At 40.3% G+C, this 16,347-nt stretch overlaps 2 protein-coding genes across 4 annotated transcripts in view; one reads left to right on the top strand and one right to left on the bottom strand.

Annotated features, from left to right (window-relative positions):
- Positions 1–9,135, top strand: part of g6pd (glucose-6-phosphate dehydrogenase) — an 11,875-nt gene extending 2,740 nt beyond the window's left edge. For 2 of the 3 annotated variants that reach the window (XM_020610610.1, XM_020610612.1), the window contains exons 2-13: positions 281–402; positions 2,295–2,332; positions 2,466–2,574; positions 3,959–4,176; positions 4,891–5,049; positions 5,537–5,662; positions 6,266–6,359; positions 6,960–7,146; positions 7,245–7,480; positions 7,719–7,795; positions 8,026–8,118; positions 8,201–9,135. In XM_020610610.1, the coding sequence (XP_020466266.1) occupies positions 281–402; positions 2,295–2,332; positions 2,466–2,574; positions 3,959–4,176; positions 4,891–5,049; positions 5,537–5,662; positions 6,266–6,359; positions 6,960–7,146; positions 7,245–7,480; positions 7,719–7,795; positions 8,026–8,118; positions 8,201–8,285 (1,544 nt within the window). In that variant the 3' untranslated portion in view covers positions 8,286–9,135. The remainder of the gene's footprint in view (positions 1–280; positions 403–2,294; positions 2,333–2,465; positions 2,575–3,958; positions 4,177–4,890; positions 5,050–5,536; positions 5,663–6,265; positions 6,360–6,959; positions 7,147–7,244; positions 7,481–7,718; positions 7,796–8,025; positions 8,119–8,200) is intronic. The other variant, XM_020610611.1, reaches the window with a different exon arrangement.
- A 1,769-nt stretch (positions 9,136–10,904) lies between these two features.
- LOC109966126 (glycerol-3-phosphate dehydrogenase [NAD(+)], cytoplasmic) overlaps positions 10,905–16,347 on the bottom strand; it is a 6,861-nt gene continuing 1,418 nt past the window's right edge. The window contains exons 2-8 of the mRNA XM_020610752.1: positions 15,880–16,057; positions 15,421–15,561; positions 15,066–15,204; positions 14,499–14,611; positions 13,792–14,028; positions 12,571–12,677; positions 10,905–12,478 (exon numbers count right to left, since the gene is read on the bottom strand). Coding sequence (XP_020466408.1) covers positions 12,382–12,478; positions 12,571–12,677; positions 13,792–14,028; positions 14,499–14,611; positions 15,066–15,204; positions 15,421–15,561; positions 15,880–16,057 — 1,012 coding nt within the window. The 3' untranslated portion in view covers positions 10,905–12,381. The remainder of the gene's footprint in view (positions 12,479–12,570; positions 12,678–13,791; positions 14,029–14,498; positions 14,612–15,065; positions 15,205–15,420; positions 15,562–15,879; positions 16,058–16,347) is intronic.

Genomic DNA, 16,347 nt, shown 5'->3' on the forward strand with positions numbered 1-16,347 from the left:
CCCTGTCTTCTTTTTTGGACCCCAGCCATATTGTACAGTATGTGTGTTTGTGTGTGTGTGTGCGCCCTATCTTAAAGCCCAGACACACACGACAGGGTTGTGTGAAGTGTTCCCAGTAACCTTCATGTTTAGAACTTAACACTATTTACTGTGCAGGCTTACAGACACTGGTAAATTCTTATTATGTAGGAGTGACATCAGTATTTGTGTTCTTGATGGTTGGTTTAACATGCAAAAGAACAATTTTTTCAACTGACTTTTCTGTTTGTCTGCTTTTTAGAGAAAATGAGTGACATCCCCCTCTCTCGCTCTGAGGTGTTTGGGGAGCTGAGGAAGGAGCTGTTTGAAGATGAAGAGTTCCATCAGTCTGATGTCCACATCTTCATCATCATGGGAGCCTCGGTGAGAGCAGGGGAGGGCGGTCAGAATCGAGTCAGTGACTGATAAGGCGTTGCATGCTTTCAGATTAAATAAAAGGGCTAACGATTGATTTGCTGTGTGACTTAAAAAAAGCTTTTGGCACATTTCCAGTGTAGGTCAGCTTAGGCACTTTCAAAGAAAGTGTGTTGAAATCTTTAAAAATAGTGCAATAATTGCACATCTGACAAAGGAAATGTTGACATTGATTTCACCATGCTTCTGCAAACAAATGCCATTTGGTCATCCGAGCTTTCAAAAACCTGGAATTGAGAAAGTGAAAACCTCAAGGTTCCTCTTTGCTTATCATTTCAGTACTGTATGTTACTGGCTGGTGCACCCATAATTAGAACAGGATATTATTAAAACATTTTAATACCAATACCTTATTGTATGAGAATGTGGCTTAAAAAAAAAGAGTATCTGAGTTAAAGAATAGAACAGGCCATGGATTTCACACATAAAATAGTACAGTTTTCAGCAGTTGACAGTTGATACTCGTATTATGTTGATCCATCACAAAAATATAATGGAAAAGTGTCTCTTTACACTGCTTACTATTTCCTCATACTGTTGAGATGTTTTCAGGAACTAAAACATTTCAAACCAGAACTTCATCTGTTTCCTTATTTCTTACACATTGTTTTCCTTCCTTGCATCTTCTTTCAGTGCGTGCTCTACCCCCAGTCTGTCCTAAACCGATCCATATGTGCAGCCTTCTTATTAAAATTGTTTATATTATTAAATGTAAAAGGTTTACAGACACATGGTTATATCTGTGAGAATGTGAACTAATGCAACAGCAGCTTTGTTGTCACTGCCTACAGGATCATTCTTTTGACAACTATTTCCTTGTGTGTGTTTGTGGGTCTTTTTTGTAATCATTTAACATATCAGTGACTTTTGCAATCACATATTGTAGAAACATTTTCACTGTCTCGGTCCAGCCATCCTGCATATTTGCTGTTGTCCTCTCTTGCACTGTTTGCTCTTGGGTGAGGACTGGGCTGCTGACTTTTGCAGTGTCACCAACGATCAGCATTTTTCTTTCATTGTGATACACAGGCGGGTCAGGGGAAGGGCTGAGCTGTCTCACTCTGATTGTACTTGTTTAATGTGTGTGAGTGCTGTTGAAATGTGTCGGTTTATTACCACACGATTACATGTAGACAACATTTAGTTACTGCTACTAATTCAGTAGTTATTGCTGTTTATATGAGGTGTGACTGTGTGCTGCTAGTCATCTGCTAATGTTGTGCATATCAGATCGGTTCCAGTTACTGACTTGTTTTTGTCCAGTTCCTCCCGTGTACAGTTAAATACATAATTCCCAGGGAGATGTCAGAATGTGATTTAGGCCATCAGTATGTTATGGGAACTTTGACTGAAGTTGACTTCTAATATATGTGGCACAGCTCATCCTTGAATCCATGTTTACCTCAGGTAATCTTTTTATTCCAGTGCCTCTGTTAAGATGTAACAGGTTAAATACATAGAAGGTCTTTATCAAATATATAGTATGTGTCTTGTGTTTTACTGTGAAACGTTTAAGTATTATTAAAGTAGTTTTAAGTAGTTCTTCAACATTATATTAGTTAGCAACAGGAACAGTCTTTTGTGTCCAAGCAGTTGGAATTTGTTCCCAGTGGGATCACTAAGGCACAGTTCCTAAATAAGCCAGTGCAGCCAATCTACTGTACCTGTCACCCCACGGTGTGGCCTATAGTACTGCACCATTTTGAGACTTTTATCTAGTGGAAAATAACTACTAGCAGAGTGCACTAGTTAAATAAGCAGCACAGTTCTTCTAAAACACTGCATCGACTGTTAATGACTGTGTACAAATCATTTTTCTTATTGTGTGTTTGTACCTATAGGGAGATCTGGCTAAGAAGAAAATCTATCCAACTCTATGGTGAGTGGACCCGCTGAACAGATTGGGCATTAGTAGCACAGCAAATGCTGATGAAAGATCATACTCTAATCTGTAGTGGAGATTCTGAAGTTGGGTTCAATGGACTGTATGTTTTTCCTCTTTTCTCTCCCAGGTGGTTGTTCAGAGATGGCCTCCTCCCTGAGCAGACTTATTTTGTGGGCTTTGCTCGCTCAAACTTGACTGTTGATACTATCCGGGCATCTTCCATGCCATATCTGAAGGTAAACCTGGACCTTTTTAAAAGTCCCTCTCATTTATTTATTACTATTACTATTTTTTATTCGAGCGGTGGGATTTACAGCAAAACCTTTGAAAATTCACTGTTCAATACCAACAGACAGTTGGGTACAAGCTGGTGAACATAGTGGAACCTTTATCAGCAAAAGAGTCAGCCATTCCTCCCAGAAGTTGGCAGAAATTAAAATGGAGTGAATGTTGGGTTCAAATTTACCGCATGGCCAGAAACTCAACTCCACTTGAATGATGTTGCTCTGTAACTGCTGGATGTGGATCTGTGTCAACTTGATATGTGATACTGTATGTCAGTGTTGTTTAAAGCTTGTTTCCCCTGCTCCCAAGTGGTTAAGCATGTTATTGCAAGTTTACACTAGGTCTACTTCATGTAGGGCCGTGGTTCTCAAAGTGTGGGGCGTGCCCCACTAGTGGGGAATAAAGACATGACAGGTGGGGCACAATGAACGGAGAAAATTAGAAATGGTTCATTAATACACGTAAATTAAAATAACATCAGTTCGGGGCCCGGAAGAAAAAAGTGGAACCATAGTTTAACAATAACGGTTTGATGTCGACATGTTAACTGCAGTGCAACAATATAAGGAAACGTTCACACAGAGGGCCAATAGTGTACGCAGTGGGTATAATAATGTAAATGGATAAATGTGTTACATGGACCACAAAAAAAAGTAGGTGATGCAGTGCAAGCAGACAAATAAACAACAGGCAGTAGCCTTATCAACCAAAAAGCCAACCGAAAAGAAAATATGATGAAGCCTATCTTGCGCTTGGATTCATGTTTGGAATGGTGGAGGCAGAGGGAGGGACCCATATGTGTCTTGTCTTAAACCGCTGGCAGCAGACAGCATGAGACCCAACAAATTAAGACATTTAGAGACAACACACCCCCGTCAACAGTTGCTGAGCAGCTTATTCTCCCTGTAACTGTAGACATGGTGTCGATTATGCTGGATGAAACAAGTGCTGCAAAATTGAAAACTATCCCCCTGTCAAAAACGATACAGTTGCACTTGTATTTTATCTGTTTTCAACTTGGTGTTTGATATTTCAATAAATTTAAAATTTTAAAATTGGACAATTTCGTTTATAATTTTTTGACAAATGGGGTTTGACAATTCGCCCGCCCTCTTAAGTGGGGAATATGAGAACCACTGATGTAGGGTGATATCTATTTATATTATACCACTAGTCTGTAAATGTGTGCTTTTTTCCTGTAATTTTAAAACCATCACATGTATTTCGTGTATTGTCCTGGTGTCTTTAGATTAAGCCAAGCTATCAAGTCAAGTTTTTTTTTTGTTTTGTTTTTGCATTTAACCCATGTATGAATGTTCCCACACTCTGCTCCAGGTGACAGACACAGAAGCAGAGCGACTGTCGGCCTTCTTCAGCAAGAACTCGTATATCAGTGGGAAATATGTTGATGAGAGTTCCTTCACTAAACTCAACGCACACATCCTGTCTTTACCCGGGGGAGCTGGGGCGAACCGTCTGTTCTACCTGGCCCTGCCACCCACTGTCTACCATGATGTTACCAAGAACATCAAGCACCACTGTATGAGCACAAAGTCAGTACACACTTCTCTTACTGTTGTATTTTGCCTGTTGTGTCTGGAGGTCTGTCAACACACAGAACTGAATCTCTGCTGGGAATGATCAGTATCTAAATTCAATTCAAATTTTATTTGTATAGCGCCACATCACAACAAAAGTCATCTGAGGACACTTTACAAAGTAAGGTCTAGACCTTATTATCATCACTATTATTATAGAGGAAAACCCAACAAAGCAATTCCAATGAAAGTGATGGAATTTCAAGGTAAAACTAACTTAGGCTAAATGTGATGGAGGCTCCAGTAAAGCCCCGGAAGGCACAGTTCTGTTGGACCATTACAAAGGAGGAGAAACTGGTGTAGGTGTGGACTGAGCAAGAATATCTCACGACAGACTAGAGAAAGAGAAAGGCTGGACAGACCTTGCTGTCCCCTTTCAGTTAACCAGGGTCATGTCCACATTCTGCAGTGTCTTTTTCTTTCTGGCTGTTTTTTTTCCAAGCAAAAAACTGCACACACATAAGTGCAGCTGTCACAAAACACTGCTTTTGTTTCTGCCCCATTTTTCAATTCTTTCTTTTCTGAGTCTTATCGTAGTCTTCTAGTGTAAGGCCAGCATTAAGTGGAAAGCCCGTTGTGTCCCTATAATGAGTCTCAGTGATGAGTGAGGAAAGAAGAACAACGTGGACAGGGCTTGATGATAATTTTGTGTATTTTGATATTGTGCAGAGGCTGGAACAGGGTGATTGTAGAGAAACCCTTTGGCCATGACCTTCAGAGCTCTGAAGAGCTGTCCACTCACCTCTCGTCCCTCTTTACTGAAGACCAGGTCTACCGTATAGATCACTACCTGGGCAAAGAAATGGTGCAGAGCCTCATGGTGCTCAGGTAAGAACCTTCTTCAGATGAAGCTGCTTTTTTGTTTATTTGCATTTAGCTATAATATGATGTCTTTGTAAAGATGTCTGATTGATATCAGACAGTGCTGTAAACGGGTATATGTTTTGCTGGTGAACATCTATAGAGGAACAAAGTCTCAGTAAATGAGATGCGCCAATCCACTTGTTAAGTGGTGACTTAACATTCTGTTTCTGTGTCCAGACTTCAGTTCGTTCTCCTCCTCTCCATATGCCACAGTGTTGTTTTCCCCATTGTTTCAATAGGTCTGAATCAAAAGTCACAGGTCAGCTGTAATTTTACCACTTTCCTCACAATGAGAAGGAGAAAAAGAAATGGCTACACTTGATTAGAATATCACAATAGAAATATAAATTGGCCTCTAACCAGGAACAAAAGATAAATGTTTATCCATGTCGTTTTGAACAACTGTGCGGCAGTGCTGTTGCGCAGAGGGCAACTGTGATGTTTGTTGCAGGTTTGGAAACCGAATCTTCGGGCCGATCTGGAACAGGGACAGTCTGGCCTGTGTTGTCCTCACCTTTAAAGAACCATTTGGCACGCAGGGACGAGGAGGCTACTTTGATGATTTTGGCATCATCCGGTGAGGGGGGATAAATCCCTTTAAGTCTCTTTGCACTGTGATATTGAATGCGTTTGTACCCAGATTTAAAGGGAAGGTATATAAAAAGGAGCAGAGAACAGTAACTGGAGACTCTATACTTAAACACTGCATGTTTAGTTGCACTCTAGTTTAATCATTACTTTCATTGGTAACACCTGAACACTGAATACATTTTACACAATGTACTTGAGAGATTGAATGTAATGAGATTAATTGTCAACAACAAACTCCTCCTGTGGACACTTAAGTGTAGAAATAGTGAAGCAGTAATATAAAATGTCTTAATAGAAGTTTTATGATTGTTGACAAAGACCTAAATGTTCTTATTTGTGTACAGTTGCAATATAGTGTTATTAATCATTTATTTATTCTATGTTGGGGTTAGTGTTACCTTTTTTAGTGGTAATTAACCCTTAGCAGCTCGCTGCAAGGCAAATTACCATGTTGGCGATCCATAGATTTGATTTGTTTGAACGGTACATCGGTACTGACACAGGATCAATTAGAGGTTTCGTTACTAAAATTGTCAACACTGTCACTTTTTCCCTTTTTTGTCTTCTGTGTTCGCCTTTTTGTGGCCAGAGATGTTATGCAGAACCACTTGCTCCAGATGCTCAGCCTGGTTGCCATGGAGAAACCAGCTTCCACCAGCTCTGATGATGTCAGGGATGAAAAGGTACTAAATTGGTTCTGAGATCAAAAAGTGCTCAGCACCTCTTCTGTCAGGACAGATACGGACACTTGCAGTATATTATGGTTCAGTGTAACATCTAAAATAGTGGCCAGGATCTTGTTGACGTGTGGCACGGTGAACCAGGCCTCGGTTTGGGACAATGCAAACTCTTCGTTTTCCTGTTGTCTTGATGAATTCAACATTTCCACAGGACTAATTCCATCTATTTAATGATGTTACACTAATTATAGTCAACACTTCCCCTCAGATTTTCATATTAAGACTCTTGTAGGCTTTTATTGTGAAAATATGATCAGAAAGTTGTTTTGTTGACAGTAACCTGGTTTAAAAAACCTGGACTTACACTATTAAAACATTGTATGTATTAGGTAGAAATCCAAAGTTGTTGTTGATGAAATTTGCATTAAACTAAATTTATGATGTGAGCGGTAGGCTACAGATAACCCCACCTCCCTGGATGTATTTCTACCTGGCCTTTATTAGCTATTCTGCCATTATTTCAATACCTGCTTTTATATGAGCATTTACGGGGGGGAAGACGACGACAGTATGTGTTCTCTTACTAAGTGATGTTTCTTACAGGTGAAGGTGCTAAAGTGCATTGCTCCAGTGACCATGTCAGATGTGGTGCTGGGTCAGTATGTTGGGGATCCAGACGGTGAGGGAGATGCCAAACTGGGTTACCTTGATGATCCCACAGTTCCTAAAGGATCAACTCAGGCCACTTTCGCCACTGTTGTGCTCTATGTGCACAACGAACGCTGGGATGGTAAACAAATTCTGACCTTTCCAAAAGTCTCCCCAAAACATCCTATGGATGTCACATTGCCTTTCATGATGCGTTGGTATGGAACCTGTCCTCCTCAGGTGTTCCCTTCATCCTTCGCTGTGGAAAAGCTCTGAATGAGAGGAAAGCTGAGGTGCGACTGCAGTTCACAGATGTCCCAGGAGACATATTTGGAAAACAGTGTCGCAGGAATGAGCTGGTGGTACGTGTGCAGCCTAATGAGGCCGTGTACGCCAAGATGATGAGCAAGAAACCTGGTGTTTACTTCAGCCCTGAAGAAACTGAGCTGGACCTCACCTACAAGAGCAGATACAAGGTGGGTTCAAACTGATCGAATATAAACTTGATCACAGTCGAGCCACAAATGGATGCTGGCTCACAATAGAAAGAAAATGAGTGCTGTTTCATTATGTACAGTAGCCTTTTCCTTCATTCTGATTTTATTTGGTCTGTACAATGTCAGACAAATGTACATAATAATTTCCCATAGCATAGCGTATTCAGATTGGTTTTACTGACTGTGTTATTTTAATTAATGAATGCATTGTTCTCAGAATGTGAAGCTTCCAGATGCTTACGAGCGTCTCATCCTGGATGTCTTCTGTGGGAGTCAGATGCACTTTGTACGCAGGTCTGTCTCGTTTTCCACAGCTGTCTGACTTCACTGGACATGCACTGCACTTGTTTCTTGTAATGTCACGTTTTGAGTGCTTTGTGTGAACTAACGTTTCTGAACACTAGATGGCAGCACAATGTTATATTCTTTCTCTCTGTCTCAGTGAGGGAACATAAAAATTGTATATTTTTGCAATATGACAGCTCTTTATGTTCTCAACCACATGCTGAATTTCCTCTCTGTAGTGATGAACTAAAGGAAGCATGGAGGATCTTCACACCTCTCCTTCATCAGATAGAGAAAGAGAAGCCCAGACCTCTTCCCTATAAATATGGAAGGTAGGACGTGACTCATTGTGCCTTTAAATGGAAGAGGAATTTAATAAGTTTTGACTGTGATTGTTTTGCTTTGCTTTCTTAGTCGTGGCCCGGTAGAAGCAGACGACCTTTCGAAGAGAGTTGGATTTCGCTATGAGGGAACATACAAATGGGTCAATCACCTGTGAATAACAGTAAGAGTGAGAGGGGTGCGGCAGGGTAAACAGGTGGTGTTATGTTCCAGTACTTGTCTTTGTAGAAGGAGGCGTTTGCACTGTGTGGATCCATCACAGTCGTAGCAAAGAAGGATAATTAAAAAGAGTGTTCCTCAGGTTTAGTAATTGTTCAGTGAGGCCAGCTCATCAAAAACTTAAGTATTATATGTGTATATATAATTTTAAATTTATATGTGGGACCAAGTTGTGATCAATATGAACTGGCTTCATGTTCCATCTCCATTAATTAGGTTATTAATTTGTTGGGAAATGGAGCTACAGAGTAGAGCAGAGCACCAGCAAAACCAGCAGCTGAGTCATGTTCACCCAGCGCAAGTACTGTACTTGACTGTACCAAAGATGGTAGCTGAACACACCAGAGACCAGGACAACAGGAATGATTGCCCACTAGCTGTCACTCTTTCATGCAGTGATTGCATTTATTGGTCACACTTAGTGGATTTTTTTTTTTTTTTTGCCTTTTCTGCTTGAGCCCAAGGACAGTCATGGTTGTTTGATATAAAAAGACAGTTTTTTTATTTTTAAAACCAAAGCATTCGCACTAGACTGTATCAAGCAAAGTAGGTTCTTTTGTCTTGTTTAGCTGTTTCCCTCTGAGCCTCATTCCCTTGTTTTATACTTTCAGAGGTTTAAGGTGCCGATTTTCATTCTGTATTTCAAAATGTCCAGGCAGCAGCGGCGTCTACCACAGGTCAGCCATGAATGTCTTTGTAATTACCTACTCTATACTATTGTTAACTGCACACCTATATAACACTAGCTACGTTTCCACAACTTGTAATAAACTAATTTTACCTCTCTATACATTTTTCACATTTTTTTGGCACCATTTCAAAGCATTGAAGCCACTTGGTGAATGATGTACAGTATAGAATTGTGAGAAGATACTTTAAGTGAAAATGTTGAAAGCAACATTTTGGGAATTCCACTTGTCAACTTGCTTACCAAGTTAAAAAAGTTTGCCAGTTTTGTCTGTATGCTAAATGTAAATCTAGAGCAAGCCTTTAGATTATGATAAAGGCCTGAAGCAGGAGTAAACTGGTGCCCTAACTCCCTCCAAAGTAAAAAAAAACAAAACAAAAAAAACAACTAAATTACCACCTCACGGTTCTATGCCTCCACCATCTAGTCCAGTTAAACTTGGCATGCATGTCTGTCCATTCTTTAATTTAATAAGACATTGTTTATATTTTTTTTGTCAAAATTGAAGTTATCACTATATTGATGTGTATGATTCTATTGCATTTACAGTGAGAGACCTGCCAACTTCAACTGAGACAAGTTTTCTATCAGCCCTCTGTAAAAATAAAGTGTTTTTGAATCCAAGTGGACAATTAGTGCAAAATTTGAATAAGCATCCTCAAGGCATGAGAATGGGACAGACATGAGGTCACAGTGCCACTGAGGAGACTATTTTTACAGAGGGCTGAATCCAAGTGGACAATTAGTGCAAAATTTGAATAAGCATCCTCAAGGCATGAGAATGGGACAGACATGAGGTCACAGTGCCACTGACTTTTGACCACCAAAATATAATCAAAGCACTAGCAAACACAGTTGTTTTCGAACTTTAGGACATGGGTTCATCCCAAGTCTCTCATAAGCACCGTCATTTCCCTCACTTGTCTTTTCCTTGTCTCAGCCCTGCTTACGTAAAATGTGAAGAGAAAGAACTCGAGGAAACACATTAACATGAGATGTCCTTTCTTCAGATCCTTCATCTGAAGTGTCCAATCACCAACTGATTTCTGATAAAGGGGTGTGTCAGTTCTCAAAAAAACCTAAGCCATCCCTGGTAGGCTAGTGGTTAAGGCACAGCACTCTCGCTGCTGCGGCCCGGCGTCAGTGTGATGATTCCCTGTGGCGACTCCTAAAATGGGGAAAAAGCTGAAAGTGACTTTCTTTCAGTTCTCAAAAATCCTCAAATAAAGGTCTCGTATCTGCGCTCATGGGTCCTCCATCGCCATCCTAGGTCTTCAGAGCTGATATAAGACTTCATTTTGTCCTCGGTTGACCCAGAAGTTGTTCCGGTTGACAGAGGACATAAGAACGATCTTAAGTGACATGCGATTTACCCAGTGTTTACTTGCTAGCAGTCTTCTTCCCTGCATGTGCTGGTGCACCGGGGTCTGTCTTAGCGGTTTACTGCTGCTTGTTGCTCAGGGGGTTAGTGTGACACCACTGGAAGGAATGTGTATGGTGCCACTTGTGCATGTATACCACTGTTTGTCTTAACTCCCTATTTAATGTGTGAAAAAATGATTCCAGTAATGACCTGATGACAGTTAATTTATTCACAGACAAACATTGATATAATTTCTAACAATTATACGTGAATGAAAACGGTCACAGTAATAAAATAAGTGCAGTTGATGGATGATTAGTAGTTAAGTCTGGTTTGGACAAAAAGACTGACTGAGTCTTAGCAAACATGTATTCTAAGGCACTTACATTTTGCAATTGACAATATGTTAATACAGTGCAAGTTTATATTAAATTATGCAAGATACTTGGAGCACACAAAGTGACATCCATAATTGATGGATAAGCATTGACACAATGGCAACAAACATTAGATGAGGATAAATTCCTCTTCATACGGCTGCTGATAGGCCTTGTGAAAATCAGAATGCATGATGTAGTTCCATAGGGCACAGTGTACATGTACTGTATGGCAGTAACACAGTGACTATCTGCTTGAAAAAGATAAGTTGGCATTGACAGTTATGTAGCTTATCTTTGTCTACAATTCTGTTTACTTTTGCTGAAATCCATGTGAGGATTTCTGCACTAGTGTTGGAATGTGGCTGTTTTAAAAACCGATGTGTTCTGATTCACTTGTCTCTAAAGGAGATTCTCTGGGAAAAAACTGAGTTATCCTTCATGTTTTTACAGAAGCACACTACATTCAAAGAAATCTAGAGGATCTTCATGTAATTATGACTCATTACATGAAGATCCTGATCTTTTAACTTCAACATCAGGAGCTTGTAATTTTGAGACAGTAAGTCATAATTATGAAATCTGGACCTCATTCTCTTTTCTTATAATCATGAAGTAATGCAGAGGTTGCCTGAAAATTCAGGTTTTAATGAATTCTTTAATGCCTGTATCTTACAGAGCAACCCTAACCTATTACAAGATCCTGATCTTGTAATTTTGACAAAACATTAGTCGTCACAATGTGGGCGCTGTTTTTAGCCTAGGCTACATTTATTTACATTTTGGAAAACCAAGTATATTGATTTAGTTATTAACAGCTCACTTTTGCTATGTGCTGACAACTAGCACTGAACTACTTTGATGCTAAAGAATTCATTAAAGCCTTCTGATTTTCAGCCACGTTCTGCAGCGTTCCAACGCCTGCATTGTCTCGTATAAGGTAAGATCTTTTTTTTTTTTATTCTTTGAATGCAGTGCGCTTCCAAATGGTTCAGTGCGCGTCAAGAAATGAGTGACATTTTTAAAAATATCTAAGTGAATGTTACAATTCCAGTTCATTTCAGCTGAGCATAGTTTGTCATGCACTCGCCGCCGCCACTGTAGAGATTCAGAGACAAGAGGGCTTTTGCCAAACTGTTGCCCTGGATGTAAAACCCTGTAAGTTAGCATAATGAATGTTCCTAGCAGCTACATTCAGTCTGATTCAGACGAGTGTTTGAGATGATTCATATAAAACCACATGGTTTTGAAAGCTGGAGAAGACTCTCACTCATTGCACCAACATTTACACGATGCTTGTTTTCCAGAATCTCTAGAACAGAGGCGGCTAGTGCAAGCTAGCGCGACCTATACAGCCAACAGCAGCCACAGTTTTGGGAAATATGCCATGTTGAAATAAACCAGAATTAGAATTTAACAGAGCTGAACATGTACATTAAACTACCTCAAACAGGGATAACACTCACCGGCTGAAAATGTCTGGTAGCATGACAGCTGTGGAGTGACTGGTCATCCCCCATCTATTTCTTAGGGGTTACAGATAAAAAGTGGTAACCTTGTCCATGTAGAAGGCACTTGGTCAGTCACTATTTTATTTTTATTTTTTTTACATGTGCTCTGGGTGGTTCTGCAAACAGCTTATGAACTCTGTGACTGGATGGCCCTGGTAGCAGATATGATAGACTGCAGTGAACAGAGGGAACCTGAAGGAAGGAGGAGGTACAGTTGTGTAAAAGTATCGTATCACTGGAAACCGTACTATAATTCCTGTGTGTCATGGTACTTCTTGACTTACTTGTCAATTAGTTTTTTATGCTTGAGGATGAGATACACCTCAGCTGCTGTTGCTGGTCCCTGCAGCTTCTGGCCGTTCAGCATCTCTTTCTCCAGCTCCTCAATGGACTGATTAAGAGAAGAAATAAAAGAAGAAACATGACATGCACAATTGTGAAATCGATAGACGACCCACACTGACAATTTGACAATCTTCCAGCACTCACATACTTAAAAAACCAAATCAATTTCAATATGTGATGGACTGTAAATAACCTGGGGTATGGTCCCTTTGATTTGGGTTTCATCTTGAAGGTGGGTTGTCATTTCTCCAGTTATTTATGATACAAAGTTTTTGAGTTGAGTAAAGGCAGCTGGGGGTAAAATGCCTGGTGAGGTTAATCTCACACAGATTAGGTTAGTTTAAATGCTTGTGGATGACTCCCTGTGCCTCTGGTATTAAAAAGGTGGTAATTCTAAAGAATAAACATGGATTTTCTACCTCGGTATCCTGATGTAACTGCATGCCTGTATTAGAAGTTAAGGTTTAGCTAATTGTTGGCTCAGAAAATAACAATACAATTCCAAATAACTTTTTATTTTACTTCAAATAGTCAAACTAACCTAAAAAAAAAGGCTGTGTTTTATACTACAACTTTTAAAACTACCCCCTTCATTCGTTTAAGTTACTGAAGTCTCATTTTAGCTCCTGAAAATCGTCTGCATGGACTGTGGCTTTTGTCATCCGTCACGTTAGGATGAGACTTCTAAAGGCTAGTATGATAAGGAAGAATGATTACAGCAGGGCTGACCTGTTCCATTGGGAACCTTCATTGATGCTGTCAGACAAAACTGGGAACCTGTCATTTTTGTTTGTGGCTGAATGCTCCCATGTTAGGACAGGATATCTAAAGACTGTTTTATTGTTTTCCTTCCTAGCTCTTTTGGTGAGTTCACGTGTATTTTACTCATCAATAAAGCTTTAGTGACACATCAGTTAAAGAGTTAGTCATTCAGCCGGGGTTACTACAAGGTACCTCTTCTTCAAGCCTGTCAGATTTTGTCTTGTGCCCCCGTAAACAGAAGGACCTCTTCTACTTGTCAATAAACCAAGACCAGCTGTCAACATTGGCTACTGTTCATTAAAATCAAAATACACTATAAAAATGTCCTTTTCTCAAATAGTCTACAAGTTTTTGGTTCAAGAAATAAATATAATCAATAAAAATTTCTAAGCTCTCACCTTCCCAGTCTTCACAAAAGCCTCTGCCACTTTGCGGTTACGGCCGCCGTAGCAGGTTGTGATGAGGTCAGCAACACCGCAGCTCTCCAGGAAAGTTGCAGAGGACACGGGCCCAGCAGTGCAAAAAATGCGAGCAAAGGCTATCATCTCCATCAGGCCCAACCTGATCACTGCTGCCTTTGTGTTGTCCCCGAAGCCCAGGCCATCACAGAAACCTGCTCCGACCGCGACAATGTTCTGAAGGATGCATGAGGAGGAAGAAACGTGAACAAAGAATACAGTTTTCTAATTTAGTAGTTTGGTTCTTTGTAAAGGTGATTCTATTTGACATACTGTAACTACAGAGGTGGGTTAGAACGAAACATGAGGGCTTTTTGGGTTAAAGTACAAGGACAGAGCTACAGATAGTGTTGCAGCTGTCATGCTTTCCCAGATAGACACTATCCATGTTGCACAACAGTAATATTGGCAAACTGCTATGGAAGATCAGCATTGGTCCCATTTGAAAATGATGAGTCTTGTACATTTTTTTTCCCCAACTGAGTGGTGAGTTCAGGCGTCCCTCAGTAGCTTGGAGTGTGCAGCATCGTTGGGTTTAGTATTTCAAACCAAACTTCACAGAGAAATGTCACGTGGTTGTTAATGTGTAGTTTTTTTTTTTCTACATATATTTGAAACTACAGCCGTGTTTTATTTTGAAAACTCACCTTCAGGGCTCCACAGATTTCCACCACATCATACTCCTCTACTACAGTAACTCTGAAGTTGTTGGTCTGCATGAGCTCCTTCAGAAGAGCACCGTGGTTTTTATTCTTACATCCTGGAAGTGGAAACAAGAATCTGGTTACAGTTTGGCACTTCTACACTCAACAGCTGTAACACTCCAAGGCCTCTAACAAGTTACATTTACCAGCTGTGATCCAACACATATTAATCCTGTCCAGACAGGATTGTCATGTTTTATATACAAATAGTCAGCCCCATGAAGAACATTGGTTAAGTAAAGACAGGAAGAAAGCAAATGGCACACTCTGTTATTTACACAGCAACAACAGCACAAAGCAAATTCAACTTTCACCGCCTTGCTGACGATGCAGAAAGCTGGAGAACACAGACGCTTCCTGTTTCAAGGCTAAAACTGTTTTATTACTGTATAATAAATACTGATCAAAGTGCAAGGTGCTTTGTCTTAACTAAACTGTGTTTTTCCAAAGCGTTAAAAGAATATGGTAAAGAAGGTAAAGAAATGTGAAAAGCTCAGTAATGACACTAACCAATGGTGGTTTCACAAAACTTCTCATCGGCAACCTCATTGGCAATGTTGGCCCCCATCAACACGCTCATGGCGATACCCAGCGTCTCCTGGATCACCTCAGAAATGAGTTTAAGTCCATCAGGCCCCTCGTCCACACCCTGGAGGAACAAAAACACACACTAGTATATTTACATTAAGCCCTACCAAGTTGGTAACTGTCTATAAAGATTACATTGCACGACTGGTTTACTGCTGCTTTAACCTGGCTAACTGTACAAATCTTGGCATACAATGTGAATGAGCGCCACACCAAAACTGGTGACAAATGGTGAAAAATTCAGAGATGAATGTAATAACAACGAGTGGCGTCTAACCTTAATGAGGGATATCCCCAGTGCATCACTCTTAATCTTGCCCTTGATGGTGTCACACACTTTACCAATAAACTGATGTGGGATCACGAACACCAAGATGTCCGCATCACTGGACGCCTCCACCAGGTCTGGGACGGCCAGCTGACGGGGAAAGAAGGGTGAAGAGGATGATACAATCTATGTCATATGTTCAAGTCTGGTGCAACTCAAAGAGCTGGTTTAACAGCCTGCTGTGAGGCCACATACAGAAAACTGATGCTACAGTGGTTCAATTCTTTATCTTTATTTTTAAAAAAAAGTTGACAATTAACTATGGAGGCTGTGATGTAGGAAGCCATAAAGGCGACAAGGACAAATGCAGGAAATACATCAAGTACAGTACAGACATGCACTATAACAGACTGAAAATCAACAGGCAGAACACTACAGTTAAAAGGAGATAAGCCAACAGTTTCTTACCACATTTGCTGGCAGCTTGTGGCCCGGAAGGTACTTCACATTTTCATGGTCTGCATTGATTATGTCTGTCAGTTTACGCCCATTCACCATCTCCTCATACACCCACATTTTCACAGTGTTGTCAAATTTTGAATTCTTCGCAGCATTGGCTCCCACTATCTTGGCAATGGCAGAGCCCCTGTATTAAAATATTAACATCTGAAGGTTAGCATTTATTTAAGTCATAAATCATGTTAAATTCATACTGCATTTAAATTGGTGTCAACGGAAAGTACAAAGCAGTCAGTGTGGGTTGGAAAAGAAATCCACTTATGACCAGCATCTGTCCATCCATTACCTAACTGGGGTTGGGTTTGGGAGCCGACCAGCATGAGTGTGTGTGAAACGTTTCAACATCCAGTGAGTTTGCCTTTTAAATATTATATGGCATCACTAATGGTATGATGGCCATTATTATTATTTATGGAC

This window comes from Monopterus albus, unplaced genomic scaffold, assembly GCF_001952655.1.
Source record: "Monopterus albus unplaced genomic scaffold, M_albus_1.0 scaffold106.1, whole genome shotgun sequence".
In the NCBI taxonomy this organism is placed as follows: Eukaryota; Metazoa; Chordata; class Actinopteri; order Synbranchiformes; family Synbranchidae; genus Monopterus; species Monopterus albus.